Source organism: Thunnus thynnus, chromosome 17, assembly GCF_963924715.1.
Source record: "Thunnus thynnus chromosome 17, fThuThy2.1, whole genome shotgun sequence".
Lineage (NCBI taxonomy): Eukaryota > Metazoa > Chordata > Actinopteri > Scombriformes > Scombridae > Thunnus > Thunnus thynnus.
The window spans coordinates 2,976,459-2,998,565 of NC_089533.1; the positions used below are offsets into that span (position 1 = coordinate 2,976,459).

Sequence of the window (22,107 nt, forward strand, 5' to 3'; positions counted from 1 at the left end):
ATCAATTTTGTGTGATCTACATTGAATACACTAACACTCTGAGCATGCATATTCATATTTTTCCACATACAATGCACATTGCATTATGAGAGAGGGGCTAGCGCAACATTCACACCAGCCACCATAGGCCCACTGTGGACACGAATTGGGAAAACGTAGTCTGAAGCAGCAAGACAGGGACCGATAAACATGAACTAGAATCCTAACACAAATTATATAATGCAATTTATGAAGATGCCATATTCATAGATAATAAATTATAGCAGACATACATTCGAAAATTTATAATAACATCATTTGTTTGCAAAGTTCTTTCTGGTGACAGCAGGTGGGGCTGTGCCCCTAATGACCAGTCGCCAGTGATGGTATGTGCTGCAAATGAAAGAATGCAAACCGTTTTCTAATGACAAATATCTACATATAACAAATTATTTGACCATGAGAATTAGGTTGAGCGACAGCCATTTCAGATAAAAACGAACTCTTGTATACTGAAAACATCCCTGTGTTAAGTCATGGGGTGTTAGGATTGTGAAGCACCAATTACCTACAGTGTTTTCAAAATCATAGACACTCTTGCTTGGGATGAAGTGAAAAGGCTTGGAAGATGGATCAAGTAATGGACTATGGTTAATGCTCAAATGATTGGTAAAGTGGTATTATAAAGCATACTTGCTTGATATATTTCTTGCCATGGGTGCCATTAATTCTGGAGCAGTAAATAGATACTGTATTTGGGATATCTTAATCTTCTCTAAAATAAACTGTGAGAATGCATGGTAACCACACACCTTGTGACAAAACCACTGAGTGGCGCATGTGTAAATGCCAAACTGAGTGGAAACATTTTATTTATGAAAGAAATGTCTTTGTAATGAAATCTACTTAGATACTGATGATAGGGGTCTTTTAAGTCATCAGCTTACTGCCTGGCTGGCATTACCAATATGGAAATGACTTGTCATTAAAAAGACTTTGTTTTAATTATGTAATATATTGTCTACAAGAGATGCATATAGTGAAATTAATCAGATTGCATAAATGTCTGATTATGTTCTCCAAAAATATGGGTAAAACTCTGACACAATACTGAAAAGTTGGAAACTTTTCATGGCCTCATCCGATCAGGTACTAGGTACTTGGCCAACAATGGAACCTTCAGGTGTGCTTGGACCCTTGAGTTGTGCTCACTGTATTTTTCCTACAGATTTTATCAAGAGAGAGAATGATTCATTCAGATGAAATGACTCTACTCCAATCAGCAAAAATCTTATATTGTATATTATGGCAAACAGGGTCTAAAAAGGGTCTAAAAGTAAAAAACAGGAAGGAGAAAATCCACTACTTAAAGTAGCATAAGAAGCATAATCCACTGCACGTTGTACAATCATCGCTGTGTTTCACATAGAAGTATTCATGAGGTAAGACGAACAACACATTCTTCACATTTTCTCTCTGAGCACTTTCATCTGCCAACAAAGTTAAGTTTAGCTCACTGCTCCAATATGCTTTGACAGCTTGAGTCATATTATATAACACCCTACCTACGCACAGTTGATCAGGTTTGAATTTCTCCCCAACAGTGTGTAGGTCTCATTCTGCCCTCTGTGGAACAAGACAGTATGATTCAGTCATAGTGGCTGTTTAGTAGTTTATTCATTAAATAAATAAACAAAGCTTATAAACATCACATGGCCTCCTCCTTCATCGATGTGGATTGCACCTATAGGATGGAATTGTTGGACCCACAAGTTAAATGTCGGACTTCCCTCTTCAATATTAAACAGACACAAATGAGCTGACTGGCCTGAAGGGTGATTTAGATTGGTCTAAGACATTGGTTCTCAAAGTGGGGTCCAGGGACCCCCAGCGGTCCTTGAGGGAGTTGCAGGGGGTGCCCATAAAAATGAGGAGTAGTTCAATTTTACAAATATTTTATTCACTAGAAGTTAGCACAATGTATAAGAATGACTTTTCTGATCAGAGGCTTCACTCTCTCCATGGTTATCTCCCCACCAAGACACTTATGGAATTTATTTACTGAATCATTTCTCACAACAATACTCTCAGATAGTGAGACAAAAATCTAAAACAGATAGTTCCAGTCCTTGATTATGATTGGTTGAGCCGCATTTGAAGCTGTTATAAAATACTCTATAAACACACACCTGTGACATTACATCAGTATTACTGCACCAAACAAATTGTTTTAATATGTCAGATTGTGTTGTTAATTTTGATATACTGGGTGGGCTAAGCATGGATGAGCGGTGGAATGAGATGGAGGAGGAAGATAAAAAAGAAATGAGACATGCTGAAATTAATGAGAAAGACACTGAAGAGATGGAAAAGTCAAAAAATAAAGCCAGGACCATTAAACAGACAATGTGGTCCGTTTGTTCCATTTTCAGATCTGGCTATTTATTTTAAATCAATCACCAAAATGGAGCTAAACCAGACTCTCCATCAGTTTTATGCCCCTGTGTAAAACAGAAAAGGTGAAGCCCATGGTTTCAGCAGTTATGTTGGCCTGCTTGCAGGGCTTAACCAATGATCCACCAATCAGCCAATCCTGGTGTCTGTTGAAGGATCCTGAGTTCATCACTAGCAACAACATTTTCATTGGAGAAGTGAAAAACTTCGACGAGAAGGACGTGACAAAACATGACCAAACAAAACCTGGAAAATAAATTGGTCATCTCAAATCTTAAATTGCTGTGTGATGTGTATATTTTTATTTTTTCACTTTCCCAGTCAGAAACTAATAAATGCCTTAGAACAGACTTGTTTTGTATGTATTTGGTTTAGCCTGAAGTTATGTCAAACAGCTCAATTGTTAAGTGTCTATGGGATCTAGTAGACAAAATAAACAGTAGGCACTAGTTGCCTACTATTTATTTTGTACAGATAACTATATCTCGAGGTAACAGAGATAGCATTTTTTTGGAATAAAAGGTCTTGTATAAAAAATATATAATATATAATATAATATAAAAGAGAACATCTTTTTTGTTTAGTCTCCATATAAAGCCAGTTTGACACAATTCAGTGACACAAGTAGGTTATGTTGTTTTGTGTTGTCCACTCACACATAACTTTCTTCTTGTTTACCCACTATCTCACTATCTATACAACTATTGTATGTTCCAGGAACCCCAACCATCAAGTTAAAGGAGTTTGGTTATTTTCTGTAACTTTCTTATTGTCAACAAATATCATGTTTGGATCAAAACCAACAATGAACTGATCTACTAACAAGTATTGTGTGTTCATCCAAAGCCTGATATATCTTATTCCTCTGTGCTGTAGACCTCCGTTGTTGTCCAAAAACTATTGAAACACATCATTGATGTTCCTTCATTGTGAAGAAAGCATTACAAAGATGAGTACATGAGTAAATACAACCACTAGATGGCCACAGAGAGACCATGAACAAATGCTTGCCCAGCAAAAATATAATAGAGAATAAACAATATAACAAGATACTGGTTAATACATAATATATATATATATATATATATATATATATATATATATATATATATATATATATATATATATATATATATATATAAACAAACAAACACACCAACAAATAAACAAACAAAATAGACAATCTGGTCAATTTCAAGTGGTTATTTGTAGTTTAACCTTTCAAACATAACAGAATTAAAAACATCTTCACTGGACAAATTAACACCAGTCAGTTGATATTATATTTAAATTTCAGGTGAAAGGTGTTATGCTAATTTGTGATCATTATTCAGACATGACATCATTTAATCAAACAACTTTATACTGTAGGTCAAAATGTTCCCCAAAAGTGAATTAAGACGTCAGATAAAAGAGGAACCAAATGTAAGCAGCTTTGCTGAAAGGAATGATCTGTAATCAACCCAAACATTTATCATCTTTGACATTATTAGGAGAAATACATTTGACAACATCCCTCCCCCTTCCCTTTCCATGAATGGATCAGGATTATTATGGATCTTTATAAAATGGACTTTATCTATAAGGTAAATTAGCCACAGCTTGTCTGACTGATCAGTTTGTTAATGTCAGGCATCATTTTATCAGGAGAATCCTGTCATCAGCAGCCTGAGCAGCACAGAAAGACAAACACGTGAGCTGCAGCCTCTCAGGTGAGCTCTGATGTCATAATGAAATATCAATTTCAAGTTTTAGGCACAGTACTGTATATTAGCACAGTAGTGGAAATGACTCAAATTCTGTACTTAAGTACAATATGTACTTGTACTTTACTTGAGTATTTCCCTTTGATGCCAAAAATGTCTACAAGAAATCATTTGTCCCAAGCGTTGTTAAATTATTAAACACATAGTTATCGTACCTGCCTACTCCCTTAACTCACCCCTCATTGTACATTTACATTTGTCTTACGTTTACAGAATTTGGTACTTTGTACTTTTTGTAATAGGCCTATTGAACTGCAATTGAATCGCCTATGATTGATATCCAAGCTCTCCGGGTTTTTTACTGTTGTTTTATCTGTAATCCATGCTGATTGTGGTGAAGTCAAAGACATTTTTCCACACCGTGGAGAATAAAGTTGATAACCTTACCTAACCTAACCTTTCAGCCTTAACAGACAATAGGCATGCTGTTATTTATGAGCGCAGGGACTGGATACTTACACACATACTGTATCTCTTTTAACAGCCTCACACACTGTTATCTACCACACCCAGACATGCCGTCTGGTGTCCCATAAAACCTGTTTTAGTGCATCGGTAAAGCCACATTGTGACAACGTTATGAAAAAACACAGAGAACATATATCGGTCTAAGAGTGTACTTTATTTAGTTTTTAACCACCATTATATATCATGATATACACAAAGGAGAGGTGGCTCCTCTGACTGGATGTGTGCTGACCAACCTGGTCTCACATCAAAATGTATAATAGCTACATTGGTTCACAGTGCAAAATGTTTTAGTCTCACAATAATGGCTCTAAAATTGTGAGGTGTTTATTTGGGGCCTATTCTTTTCTATCGGCCTGCGTCCACATCATGTGACTGTCAAGTTTCTGTCTGTGAAAACAAACAAAATGGGTGACATTTCTTTTATTCTCAGTGGAAAATGCAATATTTTAGGATAGCTTCTGCATAAAAATTTGCTTTGATGACATTTCTAGCAAGAAATGTGCATTTTATTTTCATAATCATTGTTCAGTGAATGTATATGATGTTTAGTTTGTAAGTTATTACAAAGGTTGTTTAAGGTCTTGCCAGAAAATTGTAAGAATGCTTCTCTAATGTTGTTTTCTAATGTTGCTGTGGTGGTTGTGTTGTTGCATGTTATTTGAATCATTGTCTTTGCATTGTGTAGTTATCTGAGCTGAGCTGTTATTTGTGTTATTTTATGTGACTCATTATGTTATGTTTCATTAAAAAAAACTTAGAGTTTAGAGAGGAGAAATTAATTGAATTTGCAATGCAGAATTTGAAGCTTTGCGACTGGCTGACCGGAGGACTTGCTGCCTGGAAGTATTTTCCTCATTGTCAACATGTCAAGGTTTTCTTTTAATTATATCTTTAACATTTCTCAACACAAAACCCCCAAAGTGTCCTCGATAGCTCAACAATATGATAGGTTAATGTTAAGGCCATCAGTTTTAATTAAGTTTTTTGTCAGTTTTCGATTGCGGAGGCGGCTTAAATGAAGTTAATAGATTTATAAACAAAGTTCAGGAACAGAGACCACGCCTTGTACACATCCCACTTCCGCACAACAGAGTATTTAGGCACACCTTATCTGTTCCTCTCCTCTCTTGTCTCAGTTGCAAGCGACCCGCGACAGACTTGCATCGCAAACGCTTACCTCCCGCCCATGCTCCGTGAACCACTTTCCCAAGCAATGCTGTCCATGACTCGATCCAGCAGTACCAACGAGATTCCTCCTTCACCACCACATCCACGCCGAGGCCGTTTGCATCGCTGCTCCTTGAAACAAAGCTACTCCCTCAGATGCCGCACTGCTAATCAGCTGGGATCCATACACACCCGCGCAATAGCCCATTCCGACGTGACCTACAGAGTACTCTCAGAGAGATGGACATATTGTTCCAGTGAAACAATAGTGATACCAAACTTTTCCAACTCTACGGAAGCTCTTTCTGAACCTCTCCGGCCAGCAGCTCAAATTATCCCGCTCTTCTGGGTTCACTGTCTAATGCCAACCCGACGCACACCGCACACCGATGACATCACCACGCTGCCGGTTGCAAGCATGGCTACAATGCCACCCCATTACACACCTTTATTTTCTGAATTAACCCTCCATCCCAATTCCCCTGCTTATTTCTTAAGTACTCATTTAATTTTCATCGTTAATACTAACTCACCTTTCTGTCATTATGTTTCCTCGTTAACGCCCCCCTCCCCCTTGGGGGCATGAGAGGTCTTAGTCATCCTCGTTCACACAACTACATCATTGTCAACCATTATAAACAAGAAATGCTCAAGGTCACCATATCCAGCCTCGCTCCACACTTTGACATGTTATCTAAAGGTCAGTAAGGCTGAACCCTGTCTTAAAGCCAAAATGCTTGCCCCTGACTTCATCATCATCATCATCCTGGATCACTACATCGGAATTTCCTGTACAGGCTACCTGCCTCTCTACACTGACAAAGACATAAAATCCACAGACATTCTACGGCCTTCTGCGCTGCCCAAAGTTCACTGCCTCTTCTCCCGATCCCAATCCATTTTGACATGCAACAACGTCTGATATTTCCATTCATTCTTTGGAGACAAAGGCGCCACTCCCAGACACCCTCATATTTAACCTTAAGCAAAGCAAACCAACCAGCTTGGCTTCTCTTGCCCCACATTTCTCTTCACGTAAACTCTTATCTGAGCCTTCAGAACCATTCAAACCTACATAAACCAGAGGCTAGACCACCACGCATCTCCACAAGACCCACTCTTCACCGCCAAATCAGGCAGAGTTGCTACATGTTCCTGAATGCAAATCTCTGCAAAGTTTTGCACAAGTCAGCGACTTCTCTAGAACCATACTCCAGCCACTCATTCCGCAGCGGAGCCGCTTCAACCGTTTCCAGACAAGGAATCTCAGATCACCAGTGAAAATTCTAGATCGCCCGTCTTTCCCCACTTACCTAATCTACACTCGCCATGACCCGGACAACATGAGAAAAGTCCTTGAACACCTCTACACATGAAGTTAATTTGGGGGCTCTATCCAGCCGATGGACTGGAGAGACAGCTCCCCCACTCAGAGTCTCGACCCCCCCCCCCCTTTCCCACCATCAGCAGTGGTTGTCTAATCGACAGATACCATACATCCATCGTCGACCCTCATCCCTCCATTCTATGTTCCTCAACTCTCACACCTCACCCCTTTCCTCCCCCCATCACTTCATCCCTCCATCCCTAATCCCCTCATCAGATTCTCAAACTCATCCATCAACATCTCAGCTCTTTTTCATTATCTCAATTAAACTATCGAAATCTATCATTCTTGGTGTGGTCTCGGTTAGTGAATTACCCATGAGCATCATTGACTGTTACTATGGAGACAAAGAAAGTCCACTTGTCTAAATACTGTGAATGCTGAAAAGCTATTTACAATGCTATTTACTTTTAAATACTGAATTTATTCCACTGATTAAGATCTTTGTGTGAAGTTGGTTCATTGAGTTCCCCTACCCCACCCAATTCACACACACACACACAAGTTTGCTCAGCTTTCCTTGTTAGGACAATACCCTAACCCTAACCCCTAACCATAACCATGACCAATTCATGCTTAACCCTAACCTTAACCTAACCTCAATTCACATCTTACCCCTAACCTTAACCAGGATCTCAAAAATTACATTTTGCTGCATTAGGACCGGGCTTTGGTCCCCATGAGGAGTATTGGTCCCAATAAGGTCAGTGTTTATACCAGAAACGGTCTCAATAAGGATAGAAAAACACATTCACACACACACACAATGGAGTACTTTATTGGATGACATGACTCAATATTCATTGAGGAATTGTGAGAAAAATGATTGCATATTAAATATCTTCAGCCACATATTCTTGGAAGCATAACATTAAATGAGCAACTTCCCATTTTAGAATCACCGGCTATAAAACCACTTTTCTTAACACAGATAGTGGCGTTTAGATTTGGATTGCGGCAGACGGCGGCAATTTGAAATGGAATGAAACCCACTGATGTTAGACAGCCCAAAACAGTAGTCGATGGCTCCACATCCACCCACAACACGATGGCTTTTCCCTTGCCTTCTGCTATTAAAACCTGACAAAAATCAGGTGGTCTCTCTGTCCTCAATTTTAAATATTATTTTCTGTCATTTGTATTAAGACCTCTCTCAACCTGGTTTAACCCGGATGCTGCTGTTTCTTGGAAACCTATAGAGGAAAACTTAGCTCACACTTACAGATTAGTAGATTTAGTTTACTCTGCGTTACCAGTAAAGCATGCCAAACTTCGTCTTGGGCATACCATTACTTTTCTCCTGTCAGTATGGCATAATGCAGAAAGAGAATCAAATACAACTCAGAAATGGCACTTAAACAGCCCAATTTTTCATAATAATTTCCTCCTCTCAAGAACTGTCTCATTTTCATTTCCTATTGTGGAAGGATAAAGGTATTCATGTTCTTGGAGATATCTATGATAGTAATGGGTTACTTTCTTTTAATGACTTATGTACTACCTTTAATTTACCCGCTTCATCTTTTTTACAGTATCTCCAACTGTGATCTTCCATGAAGGCCTATGGTGTTCCCTGGAACACACCTCTAAGGCCTATGGAACTACAATTGAATTGCCTATGATTGGTCTCCAAGCTCTCCCTGTTTTTTACTGTTGTCTTATCTTTAATCCATGCTGATTGTGGTGAAGCGAAAGACAGTTTTCCATATTGTTGATAATAAAGTTTATAACCTTACCTAACCTAACCTTTGAGCCTTAACAGACAATAGGCATGCTATTAATTATCAGTGAAGGGAGTGAATATGCCACATACTGTATCTCTCTTTTAAAAGCTGCCTCTAACACACTGTCATGTTATTCTAACAGACCTGGACATGCCATCTGCCACCTTAACTCATCCCTCATTGTACATTTACATTTGTCATATGTTTACAGAATTTGGCACTTTGTACTTTTTGTAATAGGCTTATTGAACTGCATTTGAATTGCCTATGATTGATCTCCAAGCTCTCCCTGTTTTTTTTTACTGTTGTCTTATTTGTAATCCATGCTGATTGTGGTGAAATCAAAGACAATAAAGTTGATAACCTTACCTAACCTAACCTTTCAGCCTTAACAGACAATAGGTATGCTGTTATTTATGAGCACAGGAAGTGGATACTTCACATACTGTATGTCTTTTAACAGCCAACTCTCACACACTGTCATGTTATTCTAACAGACCTGGACATGCCGTCTGGTGTCCCATCAAACCTGTATTAGTGCATCAGTAAACCCACATTGTCCATAGCAGGTAAAAAACACATAGAGAGCATATTTCTGTTAAAGAGTGTACTTTATTTAGTTTTTAACCACCATCATATATCATGATATACACAGTGGAGAAACGGCTCCTCTGACTCCTCACCTTCAAAGCCCTTAATGGTCAGGCACCATCATATCTTGAAGAGCTCATAGTACCCTCTTATCCCAATAGAACAATGCGCTCCCAGAATGCAGGCTTACTTGTGGTTCCTAGAATCTCCAAAAATAGAATGGGAGGCAGAGCCTTCAGCTTTCATACTCCTCTCCTTTAGAACCATACTCCAGTTTGGGTCCAGGAACAGACACCCTCTCTATGTTTAAGAGTAGGCTTAAAGTTAGGGCCAGCCAGGCTTACCTTGGACCAGTCCTTAGTTATACTGCTATAGGCCTAGACTGCTGGGGGACCTCCCTTTCTCCATCTGTGCGCATTCACATATCATTAATGCACATTACTAACTTGGCCTCTTCCCCGGAATTTCTGTGGTTTCTTGTCTCACAGGTAACACGTGTTATTATTATTATTCATATTTCTATTATTATTATCGTCATTATTATTGTTGTTATTATGCTTCTCTGTCTCTCTCTCTCTCCCCTCTCCCTCTCCTTCTTTCTCTCTCAATTCAAACAGTCAAGGCAGATGGCCGACCACCTTGAGTCTAGTTCTGCTTGAGGTTTCTGCCTGTTAAAGGGGAGTTTTTCCTTGCTGCTGTTGCCAAGGGCTTGCTCATGGGGGAATGTCAGGTCTCTGTATATTAAGAGGTCTAGACCATATAAGAGTATGGTCTAGACCTGCCCTATATGAAAAGTGTCATGAGATAACTTTAGTTGTGATTTGGTGCTATATGAATAAAATTGACTTAACTACTTAAAACAAACTTAAAATGATCAATCTGGTCATCCATACCCACTTTCTTTTTGCTTCAAAGTTCAGTCTCCACTTTATCCTTCTTGGATCATCGCAAACTTCATGTAAGGCCAGAAATTTCAGAGTTTATCATTGTTCAGAGTTTATCTCTGAATCTGGACAGGTGGCTACTCGTTTCTGGTTCCGCCACGTACTCTACTTGTCTGGCATTTCTCCCGTAATGGCATCCCAAAGTACTTCATACAACTCATTGCCATTGTTCCTTCCAAACATATCATTGCTACACCCATTTAGATCTCAAAGATCTCAGATCTGCTCAATTTTATCTTGAGTAACTGGAGGTTTTGTGGGTCCGTTGTTGTGCTGTGATGGCTTCCCTACAAGCTTCCCCGAAACACAGTCAGCAAGCAATATATATATATATATATATATATATATATATGTATATATACGAAGACAGGTACGATAGGGGGTTAGTGAGTTCCTGTGTTAGGAGGGGAGGTTTGCTGCCTCCTTTAGTTAGTTAGGGCTGGGGCTTTAGGAGCGCAAGCCGCCACCGCTGCTCTTCAACCTCGCTGCTGCCTCCGGCATGCCGCCGTTCCCTGCCTGTTCACCTGTCCAACGGAGCCGTGGTTCCCCGGGGAGTTGGACGGGGCCACAAGCTCAGACCCCAGGGGGGGTCTCGTCAACCACGCAAGTTTAGTATATATTTTAACTTGTATGTATTGCGTATTTGTTGTTTTGTATTTTATTGTCGTGGGGACAGGAGAGAAGCTGGGTGGGGTTGAGTTGGGTCCCGGGCGGGGGGAGGTTTTGTATTGGCCCCACCTTCTTTCTTAAAGTAGACGTGTGACTCCACTGTGTGCAGTGTGGTGTGCTCCCAGGCATTTCCTGAAGTTGTTGTGATGTGCTCTTATCCCTGTTGTGTGTTGCATCTCTGGATGGTGGTGTGAATTTTTATAGTGTGGCCAGCCCTGACTCCCCCTCAAGTGGCATAACTATCCTACCTAGTGAAACTCCGAAGCCCCTTCTTTTTATTGGTGTTAACTTAATAAAGATTTCTATTTTTGCCTGATACTTTGATGGTCTGGTGTCGGTTATTCTGAGGTCTCTGTCATTTATCCCACATAAGTTCTGGTTTCTGTTTGAACTCAGATTTATTACACTATTATTATTATTATTATTTCCATAATTGCTGATACACGTTCAGCTTTCTTCCTTCATAGTTGTTGTTTTCAAACTATAAGGTTAACACATTGTTTTACTGTTTGTATGTTAAAACCTGTACTTCTCCCTGTTTGTACTACTTTGTACAATGTACTTTGGCAAAACTGTTCTTCAATATGATCATGCCAATAAAGATTGAATTGAATTGAATTGAGATTGAGAGAGGTGTGTTTGTGTTTGTGGGAGGGAAGGCAGGTAATTTATGTCAGAGCAGATCAGATGATATGAACTTATTGTACAGTAATGGCTCTCGACAAAGTGATCTGTGTGGTAACTCTGCTGACTCTACTGACACAAGGTAAGTGTCAGCCTTCATCTGCACACACCTGAACCAATGACATTCATACTGAGAAGGAAGTAAAATCCTCTAATTTAGTAGACTGTTTGTATGTAATTCAAACTTCCAACTGCTTAAGACACTACCTGAAAATGCTCTCTTGTGCCTGCCAGGCACTTGCTAGGATTATACCAATCAAATGTTAGCAAAAATTAAACATAGTCACTAATTGGGTAACCAGTTGCACAAATGTGATTCTGTTTTCTGAGTAAGATGTTACTGACCTTTGGTTTGATTCCACAAAGGAGGATGAATGTGGATTATATGATGTTGATGGTTGCATGTGCCTTCTGTCCCTCCATTACTGTGGTAATGAAAATGAAAATACTGTATTTTAACGTCAAATCTTACAGTAACCTACTGTTAATGTCTGTTCTCGGTTTTGGCTCCAAAAAGCATCAACATTTACAGAATTTTACCGTATTTAGAAAGAGCAGTAACTTACTGTGAGAATTTGGCTGTATTTTTACAGCAATGTATTACAGTGTATAAAATGACCTGAAAAGTAGCCAGTAATTATAACTGTGAATTAAATGTAGTGCAGTAAAAAGTACAATATTTACATCTGGGAAAGGTTGAACTAAACATTAATTAGTTTTAAGTTGGTTTGATGAGTGGCAAGCTTCTTCTTCATGTAAAAAGACCCATTAAAGTCCATTAAACTAAAATGAATTAACGTAAGATTAAGTTAAAAGTTAAAGGTGTTCAATTTATTAACATTTAACAACCTCTTAATAATCCCTTAAAATTAGAAATTTTGGTATTGAGATTTTGGTAGTTTCTACTGTGCACAGGTTTTTATTTTATTTCATTAGAAAGTAAGTAGTTGTTTAAAGTAAAATATTGTAACATCCATGTATTCTCATTTTATAAATGAAAACTTTCTTCTCTACTCAGTCTGTCCTTACATTAATTATTTTATTTCTGTAAGCTTGCAAAGTCACATTAGTGGCTCAAAAGTCAATTATTTAAAGGTCCCTTTGTCTCTGTGAGGCGAGGTTGGATACATTAAAAGGTCAATAAACGGCATTTATGGGCTGTTGTGGTCACTGGTGGGACAACAGTTTGTGTTGTTACAGGAATGTGCGCAGAGGGTTGGTTTCATGTTGAAATGGAGCCAATGACACAGCCGTACCCCATTATGTCCCAGATTGCAAAATCGATTCTAATTGCAAAACGTTTACTGAAGAAAAAGGAGAACATCTGTTTACTGAATACTTTGGATCTAATGGAGCAAATCTCTGATCAAACTTTTAACAAACATCTTTATCAACATCATGTCCAGCTCAAACTGAAAACAGATTGATGAAACAGGAAATTCATGCTATTGTTACTATTAATAGGAATATTTACCTGAAATATTCTGACTTTTAGTTCCTACTTTGGGTCAAACTACATTTCCCATAATGCAACTCAAGCCACTGCCTTTAGACCCTTCCTGCTTCTAAATGTCCACTTCTTTCAAACTCTGCACGTCCACTTCGCAGCACAGTGAAATGGAAGCTTATACTCTTATGCTTTATTGTCTTTAGATTATGTTATATTGTTTTATGTTGTACTGTCTTGCAGTTAAGTGAACAGATAGTTGTATCCTTTGCCTCTTATGTGAATATGTTTCACTGATGGATCAGCTAAATAAAGTGATCTTTGAAATTTGACACTCAACTTCTACTCCTCAGTAAACAGGCAGAGAGGAAAACTCCCTAAGGAAGAAACATAGATAAGGTTATGAATGAACAGAAGGAATATTGTGCATTAAATAAAAAGATATGGGATGTTCTGTGTCGACACTGCATGTGCAAATATGATTTTTAACTTCATACAGTCTCCTCCAGCCTAGCAAACTGGGGGATCCGTATTTGTAAATGTGTACTCTGGATATTGCGGTAAATCTCTGAAAGAAAACTTGCTCTCTGTGAATTCATCTTAAATATCCACCACACACAGGCTTTCAGTTTAAACATTATATGTTGAGCTCAAGCCAAGATATTATTTCAAACTCTGGCTCCCTCTAGAGCCACAGTAGATGTAATGCATTTGTTTTCACAGGCTGATTAGTACCAATCATGAAGAGTAAACTCAACCTTATGTAAAAAACAGTGGAGTACCCCTTTAACTGTTTTTCTGACGTTCAGGCATCACCAGGGATTAAACAAGTCTGTCTCCTAGAAATTTTGTTAATAGACAACTGAACTGCAACAGAAAATACACTTTGAAGGAAACAATGCTGCCAGAATGATGATTTCTGTCAATATAATGAGAAAATGTTGTTAATGAACACATTTGGCAAGTCACAAAAATGTTGATACTGACAGTACAAGTCAAATGTTCAGTGATTCTTTTTTTCCCCTGCCACCAAATATCCGACCTTGCAGTAAAATATCAACTTGTAGTGACTATAGTTTTATTAGTTTTTTATGGTTGTGTTTCGACACTGGCAGCACTTAGGTTAGAGAAAGATCATGGTCTTGGTTTAAAACAGAAATGACATGAAGCGCGAGACACAATGTGTTTATTATCATTTAACCAAAAAACCACCATTTTTCATTAACATTTGCTTTTTTTGTCAAAATTAAAACAGACACAGGACTCAGGACACAGACCCTGGTCTCCAGTGTAGGGCTACAACTAATAATTATTGTCATTATTGATTAATCCGCCAATTCACTGATTGATTGTTTTGTCTACATAATTTCAAACAAGAGTGAAAAATGCCTGTTATAATTTCCCACAGTCAAAAGTGAAATTTTTAAATGTCTTGTTTTGTCTTGGACCAACAGTCCAAAACCCAAAGACAATCAATTTATTATAATGAATGAGAAGCACTGAAATACTTACAAATGACTAAAACGATTACTCAGTCGTCAAAATACTTTCAGATTATTTGGTTTGTCAATGAATTGATCAATTAATTGTTGCAGCTCTAGTAAGATGAAACCATGTGAGAAAAATCACTATTTGGTGGAGCTGTTAACAACTCATAGACATCTGAAATGTGACCCCGACTACACACTGCTTTTTGTAAGATGTTCCAGATGTTTTTCCAACAACAAATAGCTCTGGGAAACGGTATAAAAGTTTATAAACCTTCCCAGTGACTGACTGACGGGCAGGGGAGAAAAATATAAAGGACACCTGATACATTCAGTGGGTCCCATCAGCAGAGAACAATGATGCATGTTTGGTAAAACATCTCCAAATAAGATGAACATTTTACACAGTGGCTCAGAATATACAGTAAGGAAAACAACATCTCTGTATTTAAAACATTTAGTTAGCAAACTCTGAAATATAACACAGGGAATGGCTAACGTTTTAAATGTTTATTTTTCAAACACATCTGTGGCAAAAACAAGGAACTATTAACATTTTGAGAATTAGCTGTTGAGCCGTCTTGTCAGGGAAACGAGAAGCAAAATTGGTGAAATAAAAGGAGAATTCTTTTGGCCATGAGTTTGTAAATGTTAACGACCTCATTATGGTCCATTTGGACCTTCCCTCCCTCTCAATGGACGTCAGCAGAGGTTCTGATAGCCTTCCTTCTCCACATCTGTTTGTAAACTGGGTCTTGATCAGCTTCAGTTTGGAGAATGATCCCTCAACTGATGCAGTCGTCACTGGCAGCTCCGACTGCACTGACCCAAAGACAACAGAACCATGTAAACTAGTGAGTAGGACTGTACCAGAAACAACTGAATGACAACCACAACATGTTTTTAAGGGTTCTTTATTTTCCTGATGGTCAGCATACACTCATTTCTACTATAATGGCCAGTTTACACCATCATAAGGGCATCTTACAGGGCAAAGTATCTCATGTTCTTCACTGGAAGGGCACTTCACCATGTTTTTGTTCTTTGTGGGGGCACCTTAGAGGACACTTTCACAGTATTTTTTTGTCCTTTGTGGTATCAGGCGGGATGGTTGCCCCCCCCTGCCCTCAGCATGGGGGGTATCCTGTTTGATGAGGGTGAAAAGTTGTAAAAAGGAACCAGTAAATTATAAATTCTGGTTATTTCATTATCATAATGACTTCTCAAGCAATGCCGTCAAAAACAACAACTCCTTTACTGTAAGTGAAATTTCTCTGTCTCTGTTATCTGAGAGAAGAGACAGGAAAACGTGTTTAACTCATATTTTAAAAATATGTGTTTAAGTGAGGTTAGTAGTCAATATTGTGATCATCACAAATGTCCTTCCGTGGAAATATCATGTGTAAATATATCACACAAAGTATCAGTGAATATAAATGCTGAATTGTTGTTTCAAGAGCTGTTTGTTTTCTGTTTTTCAGAGTCTCACTCACAACTAGATGGTAAGTCAAAGTTTCCACTTGTTTACATTTTAAACATGTTGTCGGATAGAAAGGTTGATAGTTTGATTGTTGTTGGTATTTGCTGTCAAAGCCAGAATTCCAGTCTTAAAGGACTGGTTCACTATTCTTCAAGGGCATCTTAAAAAAACAGTCAAGTGTCCATATGAACAGTGAAAGAGGTTTTCCTCGCTGTAATCATTCCTCCTGTTCATACTGGATATTAAAAGATCCTTCAAATGTGCTTTCAATGGAAGTGATGGAGGCCAAAATCCACAGTGACTCCACACAGTCATTTAGTGCAGAAATGCATTTAAAGTCTCTGTGAAGCTTATATGAGGCTTCATCAGTCTGAGTTAGTCATATCAAGTGGATATCTGACACATTTACAGTCTTTTTAGCATCAAATTCCCTCTTTGTGTTTCCTCGGACAGTGTTTCCCTGTTGAGCTGCAGGTGGAAGTATAGTAACAAAAAGAGGGACTTTGGCACTAAAAAGACTGTAACGTTGAAAGATATCTACTTGATTTGACTCATCTGGATGCTGAAGCTTCATATTAGCTTCAGATAAACTTTTAAACACATTTTTGCACAGAAGGAGGACTGTGGATTTTGTCCTCCATCACTTCCATTGTAAGTGCATTATGAAGGGATCTTCTAATGGTCAGTATGAACAGGAGGAATGATTACAGCAAGAAAAACATGTTTCAATGTTCATTTGGGCTCCTGACTGTTGTTTTAAGACACACTTGAAAAATTGTGAACCCATTGTGTAAGAGAAGTAAAGAAACATTTAGACTAATATTGAAATGAAATTATAGTTTCACCTCTTGTTATCTTGAGAGCCTCCCAGCAGACTCCCAGGATCTTAATCTTTAACCCACAGTTGAAGGTTATAATCCTGCAAACAGAAACCACAGTGGTAATTCAGGGAGGGCCGAGCATTGTTCACTCTGTGTTTTTATCGTCTGTCTCTCTGTAGTGTGCGGTCGGCCTGCGCTCAACACCAGGATTGTTGGAGGAGAGGTGGCACCTGAAGGCAGCTGGCCCTGGCAGGTCAGTCTGCAAAGATTTGGACTTCACTTCTGTGGAGGATCCCTCATTAACAAAGAATGGGTGCTGACGGCTGCTCACTGCTTCCCACGGTAAGCAGTTAGAAAAAGTTGTCTAGCTTTGTCTTGTGAAATTCTGGGAAGTTTTACTTCTTTAGACCTCCAACAGTTATTCAAATAAAACAATACAAGACGTTTAGAAGAAAAATCTTTGGTTGAACTAAGGGTTGCAGGCAGACAATGCTTCAGTTTGGTCACCAGTCTAAAATTCCTAAAGATTCAGCTTGTCTTCTGGCAACTGGTACAAAGAACATGGGCCACATGTAAAAATTATTCATTTTAGGGACCAGTTAATGTAATCTGAGGGTAGGATTCAGTAAATTGAGATTGATTTTAATTTGAGGATATAAATTTCTAACTTGTGGGAATTATATCTCCTTGTTGTGACATGGTCTTAAATGGATTTGTATCTGCTTGACTGAAGTGGTCTCAACTGCAGCCCTGCTCTTCATGTCTTTGCACTGTTTTGTTTCTCTTCTGATCTTCAGCAACAACACATTTGGTTTGGCTGTGATCCTCGGACGCCAGAGTCAAAAGGGATCAAACCCCAATGAGGCGTATCGGACAGTCTCTCAGATCATCAAACATCCCAGCTACAACGCTAGCACTAGTGACAATGACATCTCCCTCCTGAAGCTCTCCTTACCGGTTACTTTCAATGACTACATTCTGCCAGTGTGCCTGGCAGCCTCAGACAGCACTTTCAACGACGGCGTGGACACCTGGATCACCGGCTGGGGCAACATCGGATTTGGAGGTAGGTCATACAGCAAGTGGGGCACATTTATTACTTGTGCTTTCTCAGATTCATAAATGCATCTCAGTGAGCAATGAACCTTCCTGTAACTTACAGTTTGTATTAATATTTTTATCACAATCTGCATATGACAATACTATCACACCCCACATTACAAAAGTATTATAGTATTAAAGTTCTGATGATGACGTCAGATGAAAGATCATTCAAATCTTAAGGGTTCATGTATCAGAGAAGCATTAATGTGCTCAGTAAATTTCATTGTAAACTGCCGACTAAACTTTACTAAATTTTGAAATAAAATTTTGCCCTGATCGTGGCACAAGAGAAAGGTCAGAGGTCACCAGAAACATTATGATGAGACAGACAGGTTGACTGATATTAGTAACCTGAAAGATCCCCTCCAGACATGTTTTAGAAGATAAAAATAATGAGCTTTGAATACTTTGTGTCTAACATGTTTTTTCCAAGAAGAAGTTAATTTACCTTGTTAGAAATTCTTACAATGACGTCTCCTCCTTCTCCCTCACTGTAACACTTTTCAAAAGTTTTCCTGTTGGACACAAGATGTCTCCTACTTCACTGTAAGGTACATTCATACTGTTTGTGCACTGGAGGCATCAAGTTTCCACATACCACTTTTGTAAGTTGCATACTGGACTACAACTGGTTCCCCTCGGCTTTATGGAGCTTTATAGTGAGTTTCAGCTCATTGATTATCTGTCCGGCTGCAACTTTACTGTTTTGGTTCACTCTCAGCGCTCTCATAGCATCGTTTTGGGCTGCAGCAAAGAATTGTTTTCAGAGAAAAAGCTGTAAAAAGTCACTGTACACTACCTGCTCAACACCAAACGGCAAACAGACACAGTTAGCTGTAGACTTGCTGGTGAACATCGTGGAGCATTTAGCAGCTAAAGATCCAGATATTTCTCTCAGGAGTTGGTAGAGAGCAAAAACAGAGCTAAAAGAGAGTGAATATTGGACTTATATTCACCAGGTGGACAGAAACACGACTCCAAATGAATGATAATGTTGCTCCGTAACTGCTGGTCCTTATTTCACCATAAGTGTTATTTATTAAACTGATTTTGTGTCTCTTCAGTACCCCTTCCTTTCCCACAAAAACTACTGGAGGTGGAGGTGCCTGTTGTTGGGAACAAACAGTGTAACAGTAACTATAGCAGCAATATCACAATCACAGACAACATGATCTGCGCTGGGTTACGTGAAGGAGAGAAGGGCTTCTGTCAGGTGATCATTTTACCACCTGTGCTTCCTTCAGATTTCCCCTCCTACAAAGATCATTTCTCCTGACCCACTCCTGAATGTTTCTCTCCTCAAAGGGGGACTCAGGTGGTCCGATGGTGACAAAGACAGGAAGTGTCTGGGTCCAGGCTGGAGTCATGAGCTTTGGTTTTGGTTGTTTGTTGCCTAATCTACCAGGAGTCTACACCAGAGTGTCCACGTATGAGTCCTGGATCAACAGCCAAGTCACCAGTGACCAGCCAGGCTTCGTCTTCTCCATGTCCAGTGACCTCTCTAAGGGTAATTCATGTCTGTTAGCTACAGTCATGTGTTTTTCTGTCATGATGACCATGTTTTACTAACTAATGTATTCTTATATCCACCATGTTTACATTTACAATGTTTAAGTGTTGGTAAACCATATAAGGAACTTATTGTGAAGAAGTTTAGCCTGGGGGGCGGGTGGGGGGGGGGGGGGGGGGGGGGGGGGGGGGATTAAACCTCTTTCTGTGCAAAATGTAGTCTGAGAATAGGTTAATGTATGTCTTTACAATGTCTAAGGAGTTTCATGTGTGTCACATGGCGGATGTTGAGATGCTGTGATGTGTCTTAAGCCAAGAAGATGTCATGACCAAGTGAGGAAGGCTGAAAAATGTATTGTCTAAAATACTTTAAGACATGAAAGAGAAACTGACTCTCCTTCAGTCATTATCTATGTGCTGCTGATGAATGACTGCTTGCAAGCAATAAAGATCTTCTGAGGAAAAGAAATATTGTGTCAACTTGGTGTTTGAACCAACTCTCATCTGCAATAGAAAAGAACTGATTTTTCAGCTTCCACAACACTGTCATGTCCAGGCTTTGTGAACGGATCTGACAGATTTTTAACCGTAAATTAGTATCAGCTTGTTCCACCTCTTCATTTAGGATAAATGATCTTTACACTGAGGGAAATGTTCAAACCAAAGGCTCTATGCATTTTATAGCTGCACTATTCCAACAGAAAAGAAATATTCCAGATGTTTGTGCATCACTTTGTACAAATTTTCCCAAAAGTCAGCCTGACCTGTTTGGTATCTTTGGCAATGTTTGGATCTCTGCTAGAATTCAAATTATAAAATGGATAGTTCCGGTCCTTGATAATGATTGGTTGAACTGCGTTTGAGGCTGTTGTAAAATACTCCATAAACATACACCTGTGACCACATTACAACAGTATTTCAGCAGTCATGTTGGCCTACGTGCAGGGTACATCAATGATCCACCAATCAGTCGATCCTGGTGTCTGTTGAACGATCCTGAGTTTATCGCTACCATCAAAGTTTTCGTTGGAGTAGTGAAACAAACTTCCCCCGAGAAGGACGCGACAAAACATGACCAAACAAAACCTGGAAAATAAATTGGTCATCTTAAATCTGAAAGTGCTGTGTGATGTGTGTATTTTTATTTTGAGATATTCACCTCTGAAACATCTGCTGCCCTTCAAAATACAATGGCAGTGAAAATAATTTTATTTGTGCTGCATGGAGCATTAAAAACATATTTGGAAATGCTTAAAAGCAACTTGCCTTTCCAGAAACAGTGTCCCTGTTAATCCAAACCAGAGGTTTTCAAAGTGGGAGTTGCCCCCCCCCCCAGGTGGGCTCCAAACAGTTTCAGGGGAGACTCAGTGAATGGAGGTGAAAAAATGTTACATTAGTTATCAAAAGGAGATCATGTAGAATAGCCTAAATGTGTGTGATTTGGTTAAAGAAAAGAAGTTATGTCAAACAGCTCAATTGTTGAGTGTCTATGGGATCTAGTAGGCAAAATAAATAGCAGGCAACTAGTGTCTACTATTTATTTTGTACAGATAACAGTTTGTTATCTCGGGGTAACAGAGAAAGCATTTTTTGGAATAACAGGTCTTGGAATAAAAAAAAATTAAAAAAAACGCACCATTTATCTGCTAATGTTGCTAGCAGTAGATCACTATGATTCAGACTCAAACTGCATTTGCAGGCTGATATTTTGTGAAAGAGAACATCTTTTTTGTTTAGTCTCGATATAAGGCCAGTTTGTTATTGTACATCTCTGGAAATTCAGTGACACAAGTAGGTTATGTAGTTTTGTGTTCATCTTTCAGTTCAAGCAGTGGGCGACAACGACCGTCTGTAGCCTTTGTTGCTAAGGTTGATCATGTTGTCCACTCACACATAACTGTCTTCTTGTTTCCCCACTACCTCACATGGTTAAATTGAACTAGTTTGCCATAAAATGTGAGTTAAAGGATATGGCTGTTGATTTTCTATATTTTTCTTATCAAGAAATCTCAACTGTTCTACATGTCAGTTTCACACAGCATTCAATGGTCTCTGCAGTATAATCTATGTATCTCCCCTAATCCTCTGTTGTATCTTGTTGTTGTCCAAAAACTATTGAAACACATCACTGATGTTCTTTCATTATGAAGAAAGCATTAGAAAGATGAGTACATGAGTAAATACAACCACTAGATGGCCACAGAGAGACCATGAACAAGTGCTTGCCCAGCAAAAACTTAATAGAGAATAAATGATATAACAAGATACCAGTCAATACATAATATATCAAATTATATATATGTATATACAGTACTGTGCAAAAGTTTTAGGCACCCTAGATGTTTAGATTCTTATCCATTATGCAATACCATCAGGGAGGTGTCTGATTGGTCCCAAATTTATTCATGACATGACAATGACCC

General features: G+C 38.8%; 1 protein-coding gene across 1 annotated transcript; it reads left to right on the forward strand.

The window, feature by feature from the left end:
* The first annotated feature begins 11,810 nt into the window (after positions 1 to 11,810).
* LOC137201250 (serine protease 27-like) lies at positions 11,811 to 19,842 on the forward strand. The gene is made up of 6 exons (XM_067616200.1): positions 11,811 to 11,918; positions 16,252 to 16,272; positions 17,251 to 17,413; positions 17,869 to 18,137; positions 19,240 to 19,388; positions 19,481 to 19,842. The coding sequence occupies exons 1-6, from the start codon at positions 11,864 to 11,866 to the stop codon at positions 19,742 to 19,744; spliced, it is 921 nt and encodes a 306-aa protein (XP_067472301.1). The 5' UTR covers positions 11,811 to 11,863; the 3' UTR covers positions 19,745 to 19,842.
* The last annotated feature ends 2,265 nt before the right edge of the window (positions 19,843 to 22,107 follow it).